The sequence below is a fragment of the Caretta caretta genome, chromosome 2 (genome assembly GCF_965140235.1).
Source record: "Caretta caretta isolate rCarCar2 chromosome 2, rCarCar1.hap1, whole genome shotgun sequence".
NCBI lineage: Eukaryota > Metazoa > Chordata > Testudines > Cheloniidae > Caretta > Caretta caretta.
The window spans coordinates 233443682-233459715 of NC_134207.1; the positions used below are offsets into that span (position 1 = coordinate 233443682).

At 39.3% G+C, this 16034-nt stretch overlaps 1 protein-coding gene across 8 annotated transcripts in view; it reads left to right on the forward strand.

Annotated features, from left to right (window-relative positions):
* The window catches only part of MLLT10 (MLLT10 histone lysine methyltransferase DOT1L cofactor), a 234905-nt gene extending 221886 nt beyond the window's left edge, over nt 1–13019 (forward strand). For all 8 annotated transcript variants that reach the window (XM_048837931.2, XM_075125910.1, XM_048837934.2 and 5 more), the window contains 6 exons: nt 1485–1673; nt 2327–2415; nt 2545–2894; nt 8834–8936; nt 9557–9769; nt 11222–13019. In XM_048837931.2, the coding sequence (XP_048693888.1) occupies nt 1485–1673; nt 2327–2415; nt 2545–2894; nt 8834–8936; nt 9557–9769; nt 11222–11266 (989 nt within the window). In that variant the 3' untranslated portion in view covers nt 11267–13019. The remainder of the gene's footprint in view (nt 1–1484; nt 1674–2326; nt 2416–2544; nt 2895–8833; nt 8937–9556; nt 9770–11221) is intronic.
* The last annotated feature ends 3015 nt before the right edge of the window (nt 13020–16034 follow it).

Here is a 16034-nt window from a genome sequence, read left to right on the forward strand (position 1 = left end):
GAAAAGTGAATACAGATAAAGCTTAACTGAGGAAATAATATTGGTTTGGGTTTATTCATAATCAATGAGAAATCAATATAAATAAAAATTGATTCAATAGTTGTATACAAGATATAAAAATCATTATTTTTTTACTTTTTGTGTGTATATACTATTGAACATGCTATTCTGATTGTTGGTAGTGAGTAAAGTGCCATCTAGTTGGTACTTTTATGAATGGTACCCTGACAAAAATGCTAATTGTGAGGAAATTCATGCGGGGATAATCCTTTAAACATGATAGCTGGAGGACAGGTTTAGCTAAGTCTTATTGCATCTCATTTGGGCGCTCTGAGGGTTCCTTTGTATGTTCTTGAAGAGGAGGGATAAAAAGCTAAATCCTTGGGAAATGACCAGATGTGCCTACACCAGTAGACTTGTGTCTGTCGTAGGCCCAGAGGTCATGTTAAACAAATACAATTTGGTATTTAAAAAGTGGCTGGCTATCCCTGTGGCATGACAGCTACTCTGTATCCCTAGTTGGGACATCCATGTTCTGGAACAAAATCAGAATTTGAGGAAATGTGCATGGTAGAAGCTGTGCTTGTTCAGATGATGATGCGCTTTATTTGCAAAGAAAGGGTGGTAACTGCAATGCTCACGTAGTGCTCCCTGCTGGGTGATCTGTAGATTGACACTGAAAGCAGCCGGAAGATTTGGCATCCGGCAAGGTGTATGGTGATTGAAAAGCAAAATGAAAACAAACAAAAGAAAACCCCATAAACCTGAATAAAGGGTTTTCATTGATCACATAAATTTGCAATTTATTTGACAAAGAATTCAATAGAACAGTTCCTTTTGCACATACTTTTCCTTTGCATTTTTAAAAAAACAATAATAGTTGACTACATAAAAACAATGCATATATTTCAGAGCTTTGATCTGCTCTTAGAGTTTTTAGTTGTATTTTAAACTTCATAAGTCAATAGAATAGGCATTCCACAACTGCTCTGTTACCTGCATGTCATTAAAGGAATCTTGTTTTTCTTTTCTTTTTTCTTTTCTTTTTTTTCTTTTTTTTTATGGCTGCATTTACAGAAAAATCACATTGTACTGAAACTTGCTCAAAATTAACATAGACCCTGATGGTGCAACTGTCTCTGCATGGAAGTAAGGGTCCATCTACATGGATCCACAGTTGGGACTTCGTTATATATTAGTTTATGTATTTTAAATAGCATACATCTGACTTCAAAGGAGAAATTTTAGGATTTTTTTTTATTTTAGTACATTCTCATTAATTATTTGGGGTGGATTTTCACTTTAAGCACTATCTTAATTGGCAATATTAATCCGCAGTATGTAACTAGGGATGCTAAGGATATATATAGTATTTAAAATTCTAACACATGACGTATTGTGCAATCCTGAGATATTCTTCATAAAGAAAAAACTTTGAATGTGACCTTAAAAGAGATCAGATTTATTAGTCAATTGTTTTCTAGTTCTGGGAATGCTGAAGTCATTACACCAACTTCAAGTTGAAAATCGACGGTTAGAGGAACAGATTAAGAACCTGACTGCTAAAAAGGAGCGCCTCCAGCTATTAAATGCACAGCTTTCAGTTCCCTTTCCAACAATAACTTCAAACCCTAGCCCATCTCATCAAGTACATGCATTTCCAGCACAAGCTGGTAAGTAGAGAAAAATGTTTCCCACATTTTGCATAGTACTCTTATCAGAGTAACCTGAAGACTCTTTATGTAAAAGGCCTATTTTACCCCTATTTGCCATGAATGGGAGATACATGTGTGTACAAAGAGAACAGATCCAGTATAATTGGTGGGGTTTTTTTAAATGATTTGTCTGGTGTGTATAATTAATCACTGACAATATTTTTGTTGGAGAAAAGAATGGCAAGTTTATATTGGATCTGGGAATTTTTTAGATATAAGCTTTCCCTGAACAAACTACTTTGTGCATACTTGTCTTTTACTTTTTTATTTAAAAAAAAAAAAAAAAAGATCTGAAAAACTTTCACAAGAGAAAAATTTCCCCTTGTTTTAATACGCATGAGACTTACACAAATAATTGCTGCTTATGTCCAGGCATTTTATTTTTCACTATTCAGTCTTGAATTCCATCCATCACCTTTTACTAGTCAGTTAAACTAATATTTTACCTTGGGGTTGTGATTATAAGAAATTAAGTTTATGGTCAAGTTTTGTGTATTCTATGTTTAACATCAACATTCTGCTGAAATAAATTATTCTGAATATTTTAATATTTTAAACATGTTAAATGCAAAAATTAAACTTCACTTTATTTTTTTAAATCATCACTTTAGCACCTAGCACTGATTCCTTGAACAGCAGTAAAAGCCCTCATCTGGGAAACAGTTTTTTACCTGACAATTCTCTCCCTGTATTAAACCAGGTAATTTTGTTTTGTTTTGTTTTTCTAACCTTGTTATAAATTAACTTCATCTCAAAATCCTTGTGCTATTCTGTTTTGTTTGAAATTCTATACAGCTGAGGGTTTTTGTTGGTTTGTTTTTTACATTAGGAGATAACCTCCAGTGGACAGAGTACCAGCAGTTCATCAGTTCTTTCCACTCCACCACCTGCTGGGCAGAGTCCCGCTCAGCCAGGCTCAGGAGTTCAACAGGTCAATGGTGTGACAGTGGGGGCACTAGCTAGTGGTATGCAGACTGTAACATCCACCATTCCTGCAGTGCCTGGTGTGGGTGGAATAATTGGAGCATTGCCAGGTAACCAGCTGGCAATCAATGGAATTGTAGGGACTTTAAATGGGGTGATTCAGACCCCTGCCACAATATCCCAGAATCCTTCTCTCACTCATGCAGCTGTGCCACCTAATGTATCACATCCTCTGCCAACAACACTAAATAACAGGTAAGAATCTTACCAAAATGTATTTGCTTTTTCTTATGATCGCCATACACTGTGTGCATTACTAGCTTAATTTGGTTAAACAGTTTTAAGCATAGAGTTTATTTTATTTAGCATTTCTTCTAGCCTATGAATGCCTGACTAGATTCTTGTGTTCTGTGTAAGACCAGTGTTAAGAGGACAGGAATTTAATTGCACTATGGATAATGAAGTTTAAAAATCAGCAATTCCTGCCATACAATTTTTGGGGCTTCACAGACCATGGTAGTTAGGGTTCATCTATTTCTGCCTTTTCCATTTTCTCCTAAATATGCTTTGGTTGATCCCATTAATGTGTCACAATGAGCCCAAACAGGTTCACTCAAAAGAAAAGTACTGTATATACTTGTTCATAAGCCTACATGTGAAAAAGGGAAGCACCAGAGAAGGGGGTTGGCTTACGAATAGGTATAGAGCAAGAGAGGTGGGACACAGCCCCTCCCCCCAACAGAAGGAGCAAGGAGAGGCAGCAGAGCCAGAAGGGAAGAGGCAGGGCCAGAGTGTCGCCGCTTCTGGCCATGCTGCTCTGCCCCCAGCCTCTGAAGCAGCTGAAGCTCCGGGGCTGGCAGGCTACAGCTGTGCTGCCTGGCCCCACCCCCAAGAGCAGGCTGTGATGGCGCTGCCCAGCCTGCCGGAGCAGCTATGGCCAGTCCAGAGACATCCTCCCTGGCCCTCCCCAGATAAGGTGGGAAGGGATGGGATGGTGAGAGTGTGGGGGTCCCGGGCTAGGGGTGGGGTCATGTGGGGGTGGTCACAGGGGTTACTCCCCTGACCTTCAGCTTCTCCCCCCCAAAAAATTTCCCCACGAGTTGCTGTCCCGGCCCGTAAGGGTAAGCAGCTGGCACGCTGGGACACTTCCTTTACTTAGGTTTACCTCCATGCCTGCGGTAAACAAACCATCTCGGCCCACCAGCAGCTTATCCTGATGGCCCAGGAGCCAAAGTTTTCCGACCCCTGAATTATAGGGTCGGCTTATGAATGGGTCATAAAAATTTTCCATTTTTACTTATCCATCCTGGGGGGGTCGTCTTATAAACAAACTGGCTTATGATCAAGTATATACGGTAGTCTTAGCTAGAGTAAACTGTTTTTCCAGTGGCAGTGAAGTAGCATTGAAAATGACTTTAAGGTATGGTGTTGCATTTATCCCACATGCAATATGCTATTATACATACAAAAAACTACATAAAAACAGTATTTATGTTGCAAAGTCAAGCACTCTAAGGTTAGAAGATGGTAGATTAAAAAGTTCCGGTCTACCTTAATTCTTCCCCCTTGCACAAGTTGGGCAGCATTATGGTTACACAGGTAATCATGTATCTGGCATTTCCTAACTTTTGAGTGCTTGACTTCGCAACCTAAATAATGTTCTTTTAATGTAGTCTTTTTGTATGTCATTTCCTAGTTTTTTTTAAAAGAAAAAAGATAAAAGATTCAGTTATGAACATCTGTAACAACCCCTCTCTCCCATCAAAATGTATCATAAGCAGGCTTTGAATCCTAAACCTTCAGGATTGCAGCACAGACTGCTGTCACTGGAACTATGGGGCTAACTATGTTAGTTGGCAACAGGAGATGGCTGTTATCCCAGAGGGAAGATAACCTGTTTGGATTGGGAGGTAGTTGAGGGGAGAGGTCAGCCTGGTCCTGTTCTCTTACTTTTCCTGCCCACCCACCCCACTTGGGAGTTGGGAAAGCTCCATCCCCATGTGGGCTTCCCCCGGAGTGTGGGAACAGAGGAAATGGGCTGCAGGGTCTTGGCTGGGGCTGTTTCCAGGGGTCAGGGAGCATCCCAGCTTCACGTGGTTGTTCCAGAAGGGAGCATTGGCCTCTGGGGGTGGGGAGACTAACTCCAGATCTCTTCTCTCCCATCTCCCATGCCTCCACAGCTACCCTGGTAGCTGCCAAATGTTCCCAGTACAGTGTTGTTACTGGCAGCAGCTGCTGCAGGGGTGACAGCCTAGCACTTCAGAATGTTTGTGTGTTATGTTGGCATGTACCAAAAATGTTCTCAGAAATGAAATGAGAGAAGATAAATAGCTATTTTAATAAGTTTATATCTTGGAAAGAGCTGAATAGAGTTTCATAGTACAAAGAAAAGGCACTTCTGTAGCTCAAGGGCATCCTGGCTGTTGACTGTCAAAGCTCTCACTTTATAATGGAAAGTGTTAAGCAACCTAAATTTAGGGATTTTTAGCATATCATAATTTTCCTCTTCCATGTATAAAAGTGGGTTCCAAATACTGCCATCTTTTCCTCCACAACATTGCCAAAATCTGACCATTTATTTCTATCTGTCCAGATCCTGCAAAAACTCTTGTGCATGCCTTCCTCATATCATACTTTAATTATGGTAACCTGCCACTCTACAGCCTCTTTGATACACACATCACCCACTTTAGTCCATTCAATTGATGCTGTCAGAATCCTATTTCTTGCCTGTCAATCTACCTACATACCCTCCCGTCTTAGAAACACTTGGAAGAGTCTCCCTTCTTCACTATTTTAAGTTTCAACTTCATGTCTGCCCCTTCCAGGTAGTCTATAACCCCAGTTACCTTACCTTTTCTCCTTTCTTATTACCTTTTTCTGCTCTGCTCCCCCAGCAATGCCAACTTCAATGCCCCATTCATGCCCTTGTCCCACATATATCTGTTTTCTTTCATGTACTTGTTGCTTATCTGTAATGTTCCCCTCCTTCTCTTTCGAGTTCCTCCCTAGGACCCACTTCTGCCATGTAACTAACCAACTAGGACATCCATGTAGTCATACATTACAAAAAAACAAATCCACCCTCCTTATTACATCAGAGCAAGCACTAACCCTCACTGATTAACTGTATAATCTAATTAATGACACTGGTGTATGCTTACCCTATTCCTGCTGTCTTGTTTCTCCCATGTTTGCTTGCCTTAACTTATTTTGTAAGGGATGGTATTGTCTCTTACGTTTTCGAAGGATTCTGGCACACCTTTGGGTGCAGATAGAAAGATATATTATATTTTACATATATGAAAGTACTTTCCATGTGGTTGAGCCTTCAGAAACACTGTTTTTGAAAATATGCTGAGCACTGTTTGGTCCTGTCCACTTTTGCAGTTAAACCATGTTCAACAGTGGTTCAGCTACACCTACGCTCATTGCCCTGTGTCTTTTCTATACTAAACACCTTCGGAAAAGTCTCTTGCTTTTGTACTTCCACTGATACAGCTGACCCAGTGTGAGGGCTTAATTAGGGCTTGTCTTCACTACTGGGGAGATTGATACTGCTGCAATCAATGCACCAGGTGCTGATTTAGCAGGTCTAGTGAAGATCTGCAAAATAGATGTCAGAGCACTCTCCGGTCAACTCCATTACTCCAGCTCCCCGAAAAGATTAAGGTAGTCGACTGGAGAGCATCTCCCGATATTTAGGGTGAATTGCTACTGCTGGTTAATTACAAAAGTCATGGATCTGAGAAGACAACTTCATGTGGGAGATAGGTAGTATAATTGAAGACCTCTGCATGCATGTTGCTTCCACAGATCCACACACACTTCTCATTACTGTGCTGCTTGGGAAAGCTATGAGCTGCAGCAGAAATATATGTTGAAGTATTTCACTGAGGGAAAAGCATTCAAAATCAGAGGACGGGGGAGAAATAGATTAATAGAAGGAGCCGCACTCCAACCCATACAACACACAGGAGGGTTAAATGATTGTTGGAATGAAAGGGAACAATCCTCTTTTTCTCCAGGCAGAGGAGCTTGTGGGACAGGGAGTTTCAAACTAATCAGATATGTTAGTCAGAGGCCTCCAAAAAAGTAAATCCTCATTCCAACCAGGGAAAGCACACCCAGTTAGGAATCCCAGGAAACTTCCCTTTCCTGGCAGCTTTGGGAGGTAAGCTTGTCTTCTTCACTTGGGTGTTTCTCTGGAAATTTAGTTCTCCAGCTGTGTGTGTGTGGACAAGGGGATAAAGAGACAGAAAAAATAATTAGGGAGAAGTGAGACGCTAAATATGTGGGAAGAGGTAGAGCACATGATATATGGGGAAAGAAAGAATGGGATGGAGAAAGAATGAAAAGAGCAACAGGCAATAAAAACAATGCAGAAAAGGACACATTGTAATTATAGGAAAATGTGTAAAAAGTGGAGTGAATACTAAAAGCTCGATACAAATACGTTGTTACATTTAAAATAATTTAATAAATAGTTGAGTAACATGAAATAGAATAAAAAGTACATGAAGAGTTTTGTTCCTTTGAATTCTAAGAGAGTTAGTTTGGGAGGAGTGGTGATAGCACAGGTGTTTTTCAACCCTGGCTAGTTGGTGTCAGGCAAAGTTTTAAGGCCTTGCTAATTCATCGTTGTCTATTTGTATTACCATAGCACCTAGGAGCCTTAGTTATGGTGTCCTGTTGTGCTAGGCATTGTACAAACACAGAACAAAAAGACTGTCCCTGTCCCAAAGAGCTTACAATCATAGGGGAAAACAAGAGACATTTGATGTCTATAGACAGATTCATAGAAGAACACAAGGAAACAATGACAGGTTTCAGAGTCACAGCCGTATTAATCTGTATTCGCAAAAAGAAAAGGAGTGGCATTCGATGAAGTGAGCTGTAGCTCACGAAAGCTTATGCTCAAATAAATTGGTTAGTCTCTAAGGTGCCACAAGCACTCCTTTTCTTTTCAAGGAAACAATGAGACCGTATTTGTCAGCTTTTTAGGCAATGGTCACGGCAGCTAGCCATCATGAAGTTTTTTGTCGGCACCACAGCAAACAAGAGTTTTAAGCAAGGATTTGAGGGACGATAATGAGGTAGTTTTGCAGATGTTTATGGGGCATGCTTCCTCATGAGGGACAGCATGGGAGAAAACACAGAGATTCTTGTTTGAAAGTGGGCAATGGAGGCTGACATCAAGGGCTATTCGGAGGTAGGAGTCAACATGTCAATAGCAAATGAAAGATGATAGGTAGCGTGGGGATAGGTTTGTGAAAGGCCTTCAGAGTGAAGCCCAGCAGCTTACATTTGATGTGAGAGAGAAAGAGAAGCCAGTAGCAGATTTAAAGAGAGGGGTAACATGCTCAAAATGAGAGGCTAGGAAAATAATCTTTGGAGCAGTTCTGAATGGATATGTGGCCAACATTGCATTTGTCAAAGCCGCAGAAAAGTATGTTGTAGTAATTGAGATGTGAGATCATGAGAGTCTGGACAAGTGTTTTAGCTGTGTGGATGGATAGGAAAGGCCATGTCTTAGAGACATTATATAGAAAGAATCTGCAAGATTTAGACATACTCTGGATGTGAGGGTCTAGAGAGATGTCCAAGCTAAAAATAAAACCCAGGTTATTGGCCTGGTGACAGGTAGGGCGGTGGTGTTGTCCATAGTTCTTGAGAAAGAAGGTATTGGGGGAAGTTAAGGGGGAAGGATTGAGAGTTCTGTTTTAGCCATGTTGAGCTTGAGCTGATGGCTAGACGTTCACAAGGAGATGTTAGAGAGACAGGCTGAGATTTCAGTTTGGACAGGTCTGTAATAGACAGACAGACCTGTAAATCATCAGCATAAAGATGGTTATTAAATTTGTGTTTGTGGGTGAGACTGGAGTAACCAGGCATATGTTAACAAAATGTGGGTGAGCTATGTGCATATTATAACTGTGTGTATGTTTACTTTGCTGTCCAACTTATGCAAGAAATAACTACTCATTTGCTATTGGTATTCAGTGGGATATCTAGCAACATTTAATCAAAATGCTATATAGCAAGTGAGTGTTACTTATCAAAAAGTCTATACATGATTTCAGTTTGTAATTTTGCTGAAAGGCTGAAGTAAAAATGATGCCCCAGACATCCATTAGTCAAATAAACTGCAGTGTCACATTGCAGAAACTAAGAGCTTGGTCATTGCTTTGCAGTGCCTCGGGACTAGGATTACTTCCTGACCAACAGAGACAACTTCTGCTCCATCAACAGCACCAGCAATTTCAGCAGTTACTGAGTACTCAACAACTCACATCAGTATGTCCTATATTTATAATAGAATTAGCTATGTTCTGTGTAAAGCTGAGTCAGGACCACTGCTTTCTGAAGTATAGACAAACTCCTCAGGTTAATACAAATATTAGACCTGTGTGGATTAACTCCTTGATCATATGTCTGTTTAAAAAAATTAATTTTCAAAAATAGTTTATTGTTCACTTGTCTGCACCTTTTTATAGCATGGAGAATATGTTCACTGTAAATATTGGTTTGCGTTGAAGGATATATATGCCACTCGGCACCTGCTTGGAAAAATTTTAGTTTGTATTGAAAGTAGCATGATTTTAATACTGTGCCAAACATATTTGAGACCCTTTTTTGTAAGAAAAGGATATCAAATCTAGGGTCCTGTGATAGAGGCTTTCCCCAGGCCTCAGCTGAACTTCCTGTTGAGCTGCTGACATTAAGAAAGCTTGAAGAGGCTCTCTCTTCCATCCTCCACGTTTCTGTGGAGCTTCATCATTGCAACCCATGTTAACTGGAGTGTGGTAAATTGTGGTTACATTGCAAAAAACACTAGGGTAAGAAAGAACCTAGAAAGGAGTGACAATTGGTTGAATGATTGTTGATTAGAATGTTCTTTCCTTGTATTACCTAAGGAACAACATCAGGCCCTTCTGTATCAGCTAGTGCAGCACCACCACCACCAACACCAGCACCACCAGCCTGAAGTGCAGCAGTTGCAGATCCCAGGAGTAGCACAGATACCCATAAATAACCTGCTTTCAGGCACTCAAGCATCACCCCTTCATACTGCTACCACCAACCCATTTCTTACAGTTCATGGGGATAATGCAACTCAAAAAGTGACAGTAAGTCTATTTTCACCAATAATGGCATTTTCAGTGACATAATTAAAGGAACATTGTGCCAAATTCAGAGGCAAGTCTTAAGGGAAACCAGATGTTTAAGTTGGTGTAACCTATACCTTCTGTCCATACAAGGACTTAAATGTATTTAGGCTTCCTTAGACTCTAACCCCCTTACTACAGTAATTGCTATGCTGGATAAGACCAGTGGTCCACCTAGCCCAGTATCCTCTCTCTGAGTGGTCAGTACTAGATGCTTATGAGATACATGCAGGGAATTCTCTAGTGAACATCTTTCATCTGTCTTTGTTTAATTGACATATTCAAAGCTTTATTATTTTACTTTTTTCATTATGAAACAGACACAGTCAAATCACCAATCACAATTGTCAGTGTTTCACTTGGTATTTCCATGTAATGTCTTAAATGAGTAAAAAGGAAGTACTTATGTCAGTTGACATATTGCCTTGCCAGAGCTTTGTGTCTAGCCACTGTCACTTTCTTATCTCCTGCATTAGCATGATGATATGAGCCTCCTTGTGTGCTGCTCTAGGAGCTCCCATGTACATGTGCTCTTAGACACTGAGTGGAACAAGTATACCTGCTGCCATTTTATAGATTTTGTTTACTGTTATGGAACTTTCATTTAGAAAATTAAATAATTTTAATATACTTAAGATCTATTCATTTCCCCATAGCCTTTTAAGTAATTGTTTTAATTGAGGCCTGACTTACCTTTTAGATTAATTTATTGTCCTAATCACAAATAAGTACAGTATGGATGTGACACATCCAGAAATCTGGGATTTTCCCAGATATAGAATAGCAGTTGTCAGTACCTGCAGATACAATATAAATCCTGATGGTCACTATGAAAGAGGGGACAGAAGACATGAAAAGAATAGGCAGAGAGAGAGAACTTCTGGCACCAGGGAAGGGTTGGTAGCGGGTAGAAAGTGTATGTTGTGTGGCTCCAGAAACAGTGATTGGGAAGGGGTATTTCTGTGGTGAGAGGTTTTTGGGTCCTTAGATGGAATTGTTTTGACATCGTGAAAATCCCCTTCCCCCTCTCTCCATGAAGCCTGGCAGATCAAAAGCAGCAGGAAATACAAAGCAGGGTTAGATGGCCCCAAGGAGAGATCAGTAGTTTGGATCTGTTTCCTGATGGTAATTTTGGAGGTCTAAAATACCTTTGCTGTAATTACTTTCTTCTTTCCAAAGTTTTGTTTCCATGTTGTGTGAATACTTTTATTTAAAATCCAAACATTTTGCTAAAATCATGACAAAACTTCTACATTTGATTCTTTAGCATAACGATCTAATCTTATTCACTTTTGTGTCCAGACTGTATTCCAGCCATGCCTTTTCATTTATATATAGAAGTTGTAGAATTTAGCAAATCTAAAATACTGTCTGGTTGTACAAGTGTGTGTGTTTTTTTTTTTTTTACCACAGAGGCTTAATGATAAAACTGGATCGGTTGCACCTGAAAAAAGTTGACATTTGAATAATATTTGAGAACTGCATATCCTGCTATTATAGCACTTCATCTAGCTGTGAACTGCAGATCTTCCTTTCTGCAGATATGAAGAAATGCAACAAGGACCTAACTGCACAGCAAAGGATTAATCTTCATAAGGACATTCTTCTAAGGCTCTGATCTACTTTCTTGTTGCACTGAAATGGAACTACTTCTTCAGATTTAACAGACACTGCAAGAAATCAAATTCTGCAAACCATAATTATTTTGTCAGTATGACAATACTAAGTACAACTACACATTCAGCCCTGGAAAATATTCTACTTGATGCTCAAGTAGTAGTTCTTATTATACAGCTGGAGGGCTAGTAAACTGAAAATACTTATTCCAGTCTCACATTACTTGATTTCAGAACAGGAGTCTTCGCAAACAAACCAACCTTATCTCTGCTGCAATTGCAAATGCTTTCAGCCCCAGTTTGTTAGTGGCAGTGTGGATTTCCTGTTAGGTGTTCTTGGCTTTTTAAAACATTTTGAAATCTGACTCATGATATAAGGAATCCAATTCTGAACTTGTCACTCCATCAAATTTCTACTGACTATAGAGTGAATTTTGCCAGAATAAGAATTTCAGGGTAGAGTCCAAAGGTTATTAACATTAATTTGGGTTTTGTGAGTTCTAAGGTTGCTGGACAAACCAGATCAGTTTAAAGGGATTTTTTTTTTTTTCACCAGATGAGAAGGCCACTTTGGAAAGTACTGGTAGTGTTTGGCCTAAACTAAGTGCCTGTTGCTACCTCCATTGTGTTGAAATGGCTGCAGACAGCTGAGCATGCACTAGACAAGTCCTTGAAAGCAGCAGAAATATTCAACATTGCACCAGCAGCCTTCCCCATTGTTCTGCCTTTATTAGAAGTGTTGAAGCCACTGTAGATAGCTCAGGCAAATTGTTACCTGGGTCACTTTTCACTAGTAAATTACCAAAAAAGCAAGTAGATATTTAAACATTTCCCAATGAAATATACCAGTGGTTGAAACGGTTGAGCTTATTGTTCGAACATTTTCACTTAGGATAGATGATTTCTTGGCATGACCCTATGGAGTGTAGATAAAAATTGGGATAATGACCACTAATCTGTATTTAGAAGTGTAAATTATTAGTGGAAAACGACCCAGCTGTAATTAGACCTCCACTGTGTACTTAATTGGAAGAACATGTTAATTCTGCAATATGTCTCTTGGGTAGACATTGCACAGTTCTTACCTCATTTCTGTAAATAAGGTTTTTGTGAATCTGTTTTGTATTGTGAGAAATTCATAAGAAAACATTGATATTTTGATTTGTAATATTTCTAATTGGTAGATTTAATCAAATAATTTATTTTTATATGTTCAGGGGGATTTTAAAAAATTGTCACAAATCACTTTTGTGGATACTTTACAAAAGTAAATCAGTGTGGTTTATTTTACTTATTTAACCCACTGGTTAATATTCTGTAACAATTTGTACAAATGATAAAATTAAAATGTGCTGTTATTTTGCTTAGATGTAAAATTCCAAGAGTATGAAAAGATATGTACAGAGCTTTTGTTAATAAATTTTAATAATGTTCATAGTGGTACACTTCACAGCTGTATGAGAGATTCTTATAGAAGTTGGAGGATATTCTGTCCTTCCAGTTCTATTAATATTCCATGACTGGCTGGATTTTAGTACTTGTTGCTACTGTAATAATCAGATATCAAATTATACTAAAGTTATTATTTACAACAACCAGTTTCTTAATGTTTCCTTTCCTCTCTTTGCTTGCAAAATACACTTTGACACTAATATACAATCTTGCTACTGTAAAAAAGGAAATGCATTTTTGCTTATGCAATCCATTGTAGGAGGTCACCAGGCTGGTGCCTGTGCCATAATCACAGCATAAATTACCTATGGTCAAATTTTAAAGGCACTGGGCTCAGCAGAGACACTCCTGAACTCCAGCTGAGCATAACTCCTAGTGAGATCTATACAGTAAATGAAGCACAAAGACATTTTGTTTTGCCATTGACTTCACCAGGGCCAGGATTTCATCCTATATACATTCTGTAACTTATCGTATGTCAGGCTACAAGAAAAGCATTTCATATTTGGTCTCTCAAATTTATATTTTAAGTAGGAAGGGGCAAGCTTTCAACCTTACATTTGTGGATTTCTTATTTAAAGTTTCTTTTACATAGAATTTCTTTATTTTTATAGGTTTCAGAGTAACAGTATTTATTTTTGTTTGTTAAAGAAAACAAAACAAACTGCCTCATTTAAGATTTGAATTGCCAATCTTATCTGGAGCTATTTGTAAATAGACCCCTCCTAAGTTGTCTCAAGTTTTGGGGCCATGTCACAATTGACACCTTAAGATGTTTTCTAGACAAGTAACATACATGTGGTTGGTAGTGCTAACTAAACATATGGAAAGAGCCTTTGCTCCACCTCTCATAGTGGGTCTCATGCTAGAGGGCTTTAGCTGAGTCTGCAATTTCGTGGATGTGATGGCTGTACCTACATTATATGGTCTTCCACCACAATAAAAGTGGTACTTAAACTTCACCTCCACATTCACATTAAAATTCGGTACTTTCAATCTAGCATGGCCTGTGTTTCCTCCAAAGCCCCATCCTCGGGTAGCAAGGTTACATGTCTTGACTGTTGAAAGCTTATTAGTTGCTACATGTAGATTGACTACACATGGCATTATCCAGGAACAGTGATTGCACTTTAAATTCAGAGCCTAGCTTAATCCAAAACAACTTTCACATATAAACAAGCCCATAGACACATGCTATTTAAAAAGCCAAAGGTCACAAACAGTTTGGAAGGTAACTTTACAGGGTAATCTCAGCTCAAAGAAACAAAGACTGTGCAGCCAGTAATGTAATAAACCAGTACACATTCCTATATATGAATTTTTAGAGTTCATTTAACCAGGTGGGTAGTTTCAATAGAGTATCTCAAATATGAAATTTGTGACTGTTACACAGAGTAGTTTATACCTTTACAAATGACTATTTTCTCAACACTTCATAGAGATGTTGGATTGGCAGAGCAGGGCTCCTCAGTCTACATCCTTTACTGCTAGTTAGTCTCCTACAGTGGGGTCATCATCATATAGCAATTTGAAAAGCAACATTATAGGTTGACATCCAGATTTAGCATCCACTCTGTAGCTTCCCATTCCATGGAATGAATCAAGGTTGTCCCCTTGGAGAAGGATGTTAGAGGGCAGCAGTTCACTAGATATGCCAGGGTTCAGATATATTCTCCCCCTTCACATAGCAGGCTGTCCATTTGGGTAGTAAGTAATTGCAAATCCTACAGTGGGATGCTGTGAAGGCAATGTGATGGAGAAAAAGTAGTTAACTAGCAATAACTCTTCTACTCCAAATATATTCCTTCCAAAGAGTCAACACTGTTGTCTGTGTGGTAGACCTCAGCTACAAAAAGGGCTTCTAGAGAGTTGAACGCATTCAGTAGTACAAAGTAGAGTTTGAGCACAGCTCACATGCGCCCCTTTCTGACACCTACTTGGAATGTTGCACATGACCTTATAATGGGGTTCTGGGGAAGGCAATACAGCCTGAGAACAAATTAATAACCTTGATCAACATGCTGCATAAAAGCTGAAAGCACATTTTGTAGTGTTGCTGCATTAATCATGGCTAGGTAGGCTCACTTCCAAAGAGCAAGCTGGGTAAAGGTACATTGTCACAGAAGAGAATATATTATTGGACATAGTTGATGTGCTTTACAGCTGGAAGAGCAAGACTTTTAAAAAAAAAGACAACACTAGATTCTGAAAATTAAGCACAGCAGATAGAGCAATCCCACACAGCTCTGCAAATTTGCTATATATCCATACATTTTTAAAAAAAACACACCACTTTTTAAAGCCCTAAATTCTCAGAATGGTATTCTTTCAAAATAGTGTTGTGCTGATACTCTCCATAAAAAAGTATTATACAGTTCAACTTCAGTCTGCTTGATATTCTGCATCACTTTAGGCCTCTGGAACAGCATTCCACGCCCAGGCCTGCCAACTTCATGGGAACATAATGGAAATTAAATACTCTCGATTAATTATATTTAAAGAACTCTTACCAGTGAGTTTGTAGGATGGTTTGCAGTGGTTTAATGCAGGTCATCTGTGATGAGAAAAGACTCACCCAAATGCCAATCCCATTTTTAATCCTGAGGCTGAAGGCCTCTGCTCTAGCAGGCCAGAATTATGGAAGCACAAATATAGGCATGAAAGTGAGTAAAGAGGTGGTACCTCCCTATCCAGCCCTTTTCCCCACTTGTACAAAGTGGGATGTGTGGCACATTCCCTGTCGCTCCCAGCCCCCACACACAACCCCATGTCATCAAATCAGTGATTATAGTTAGTAAGAATCAGTCGTCATTGCACTTTACATTGAGCAAATCAGTCCTAGGTATTTTTGTGTTAAGGTTTTCATATACAGAGAGGCTGGATGGCAAGGATCTGACTAGAGGGACGCAAGAAACAGGCTAGGGCCACAAAGCCAGAAAGGTCTAAACACTGCCGACAGCCTCTGGAATGATATCCAGGAAGTCTGAGTCTACGTTCCTCTACTGTCAGCAAATAGCTGTAAAACCCACTGACAAACAGTATGCCCCTTCCCCCTCTAGTGACTAGTCTATATAGTGGATAACAACCTACTATTGCTAATCAGTTAGGTCAGGGTTCTTAAACTTATTTGATTGGGTCCCCCTTCTATGTGTCTGTAA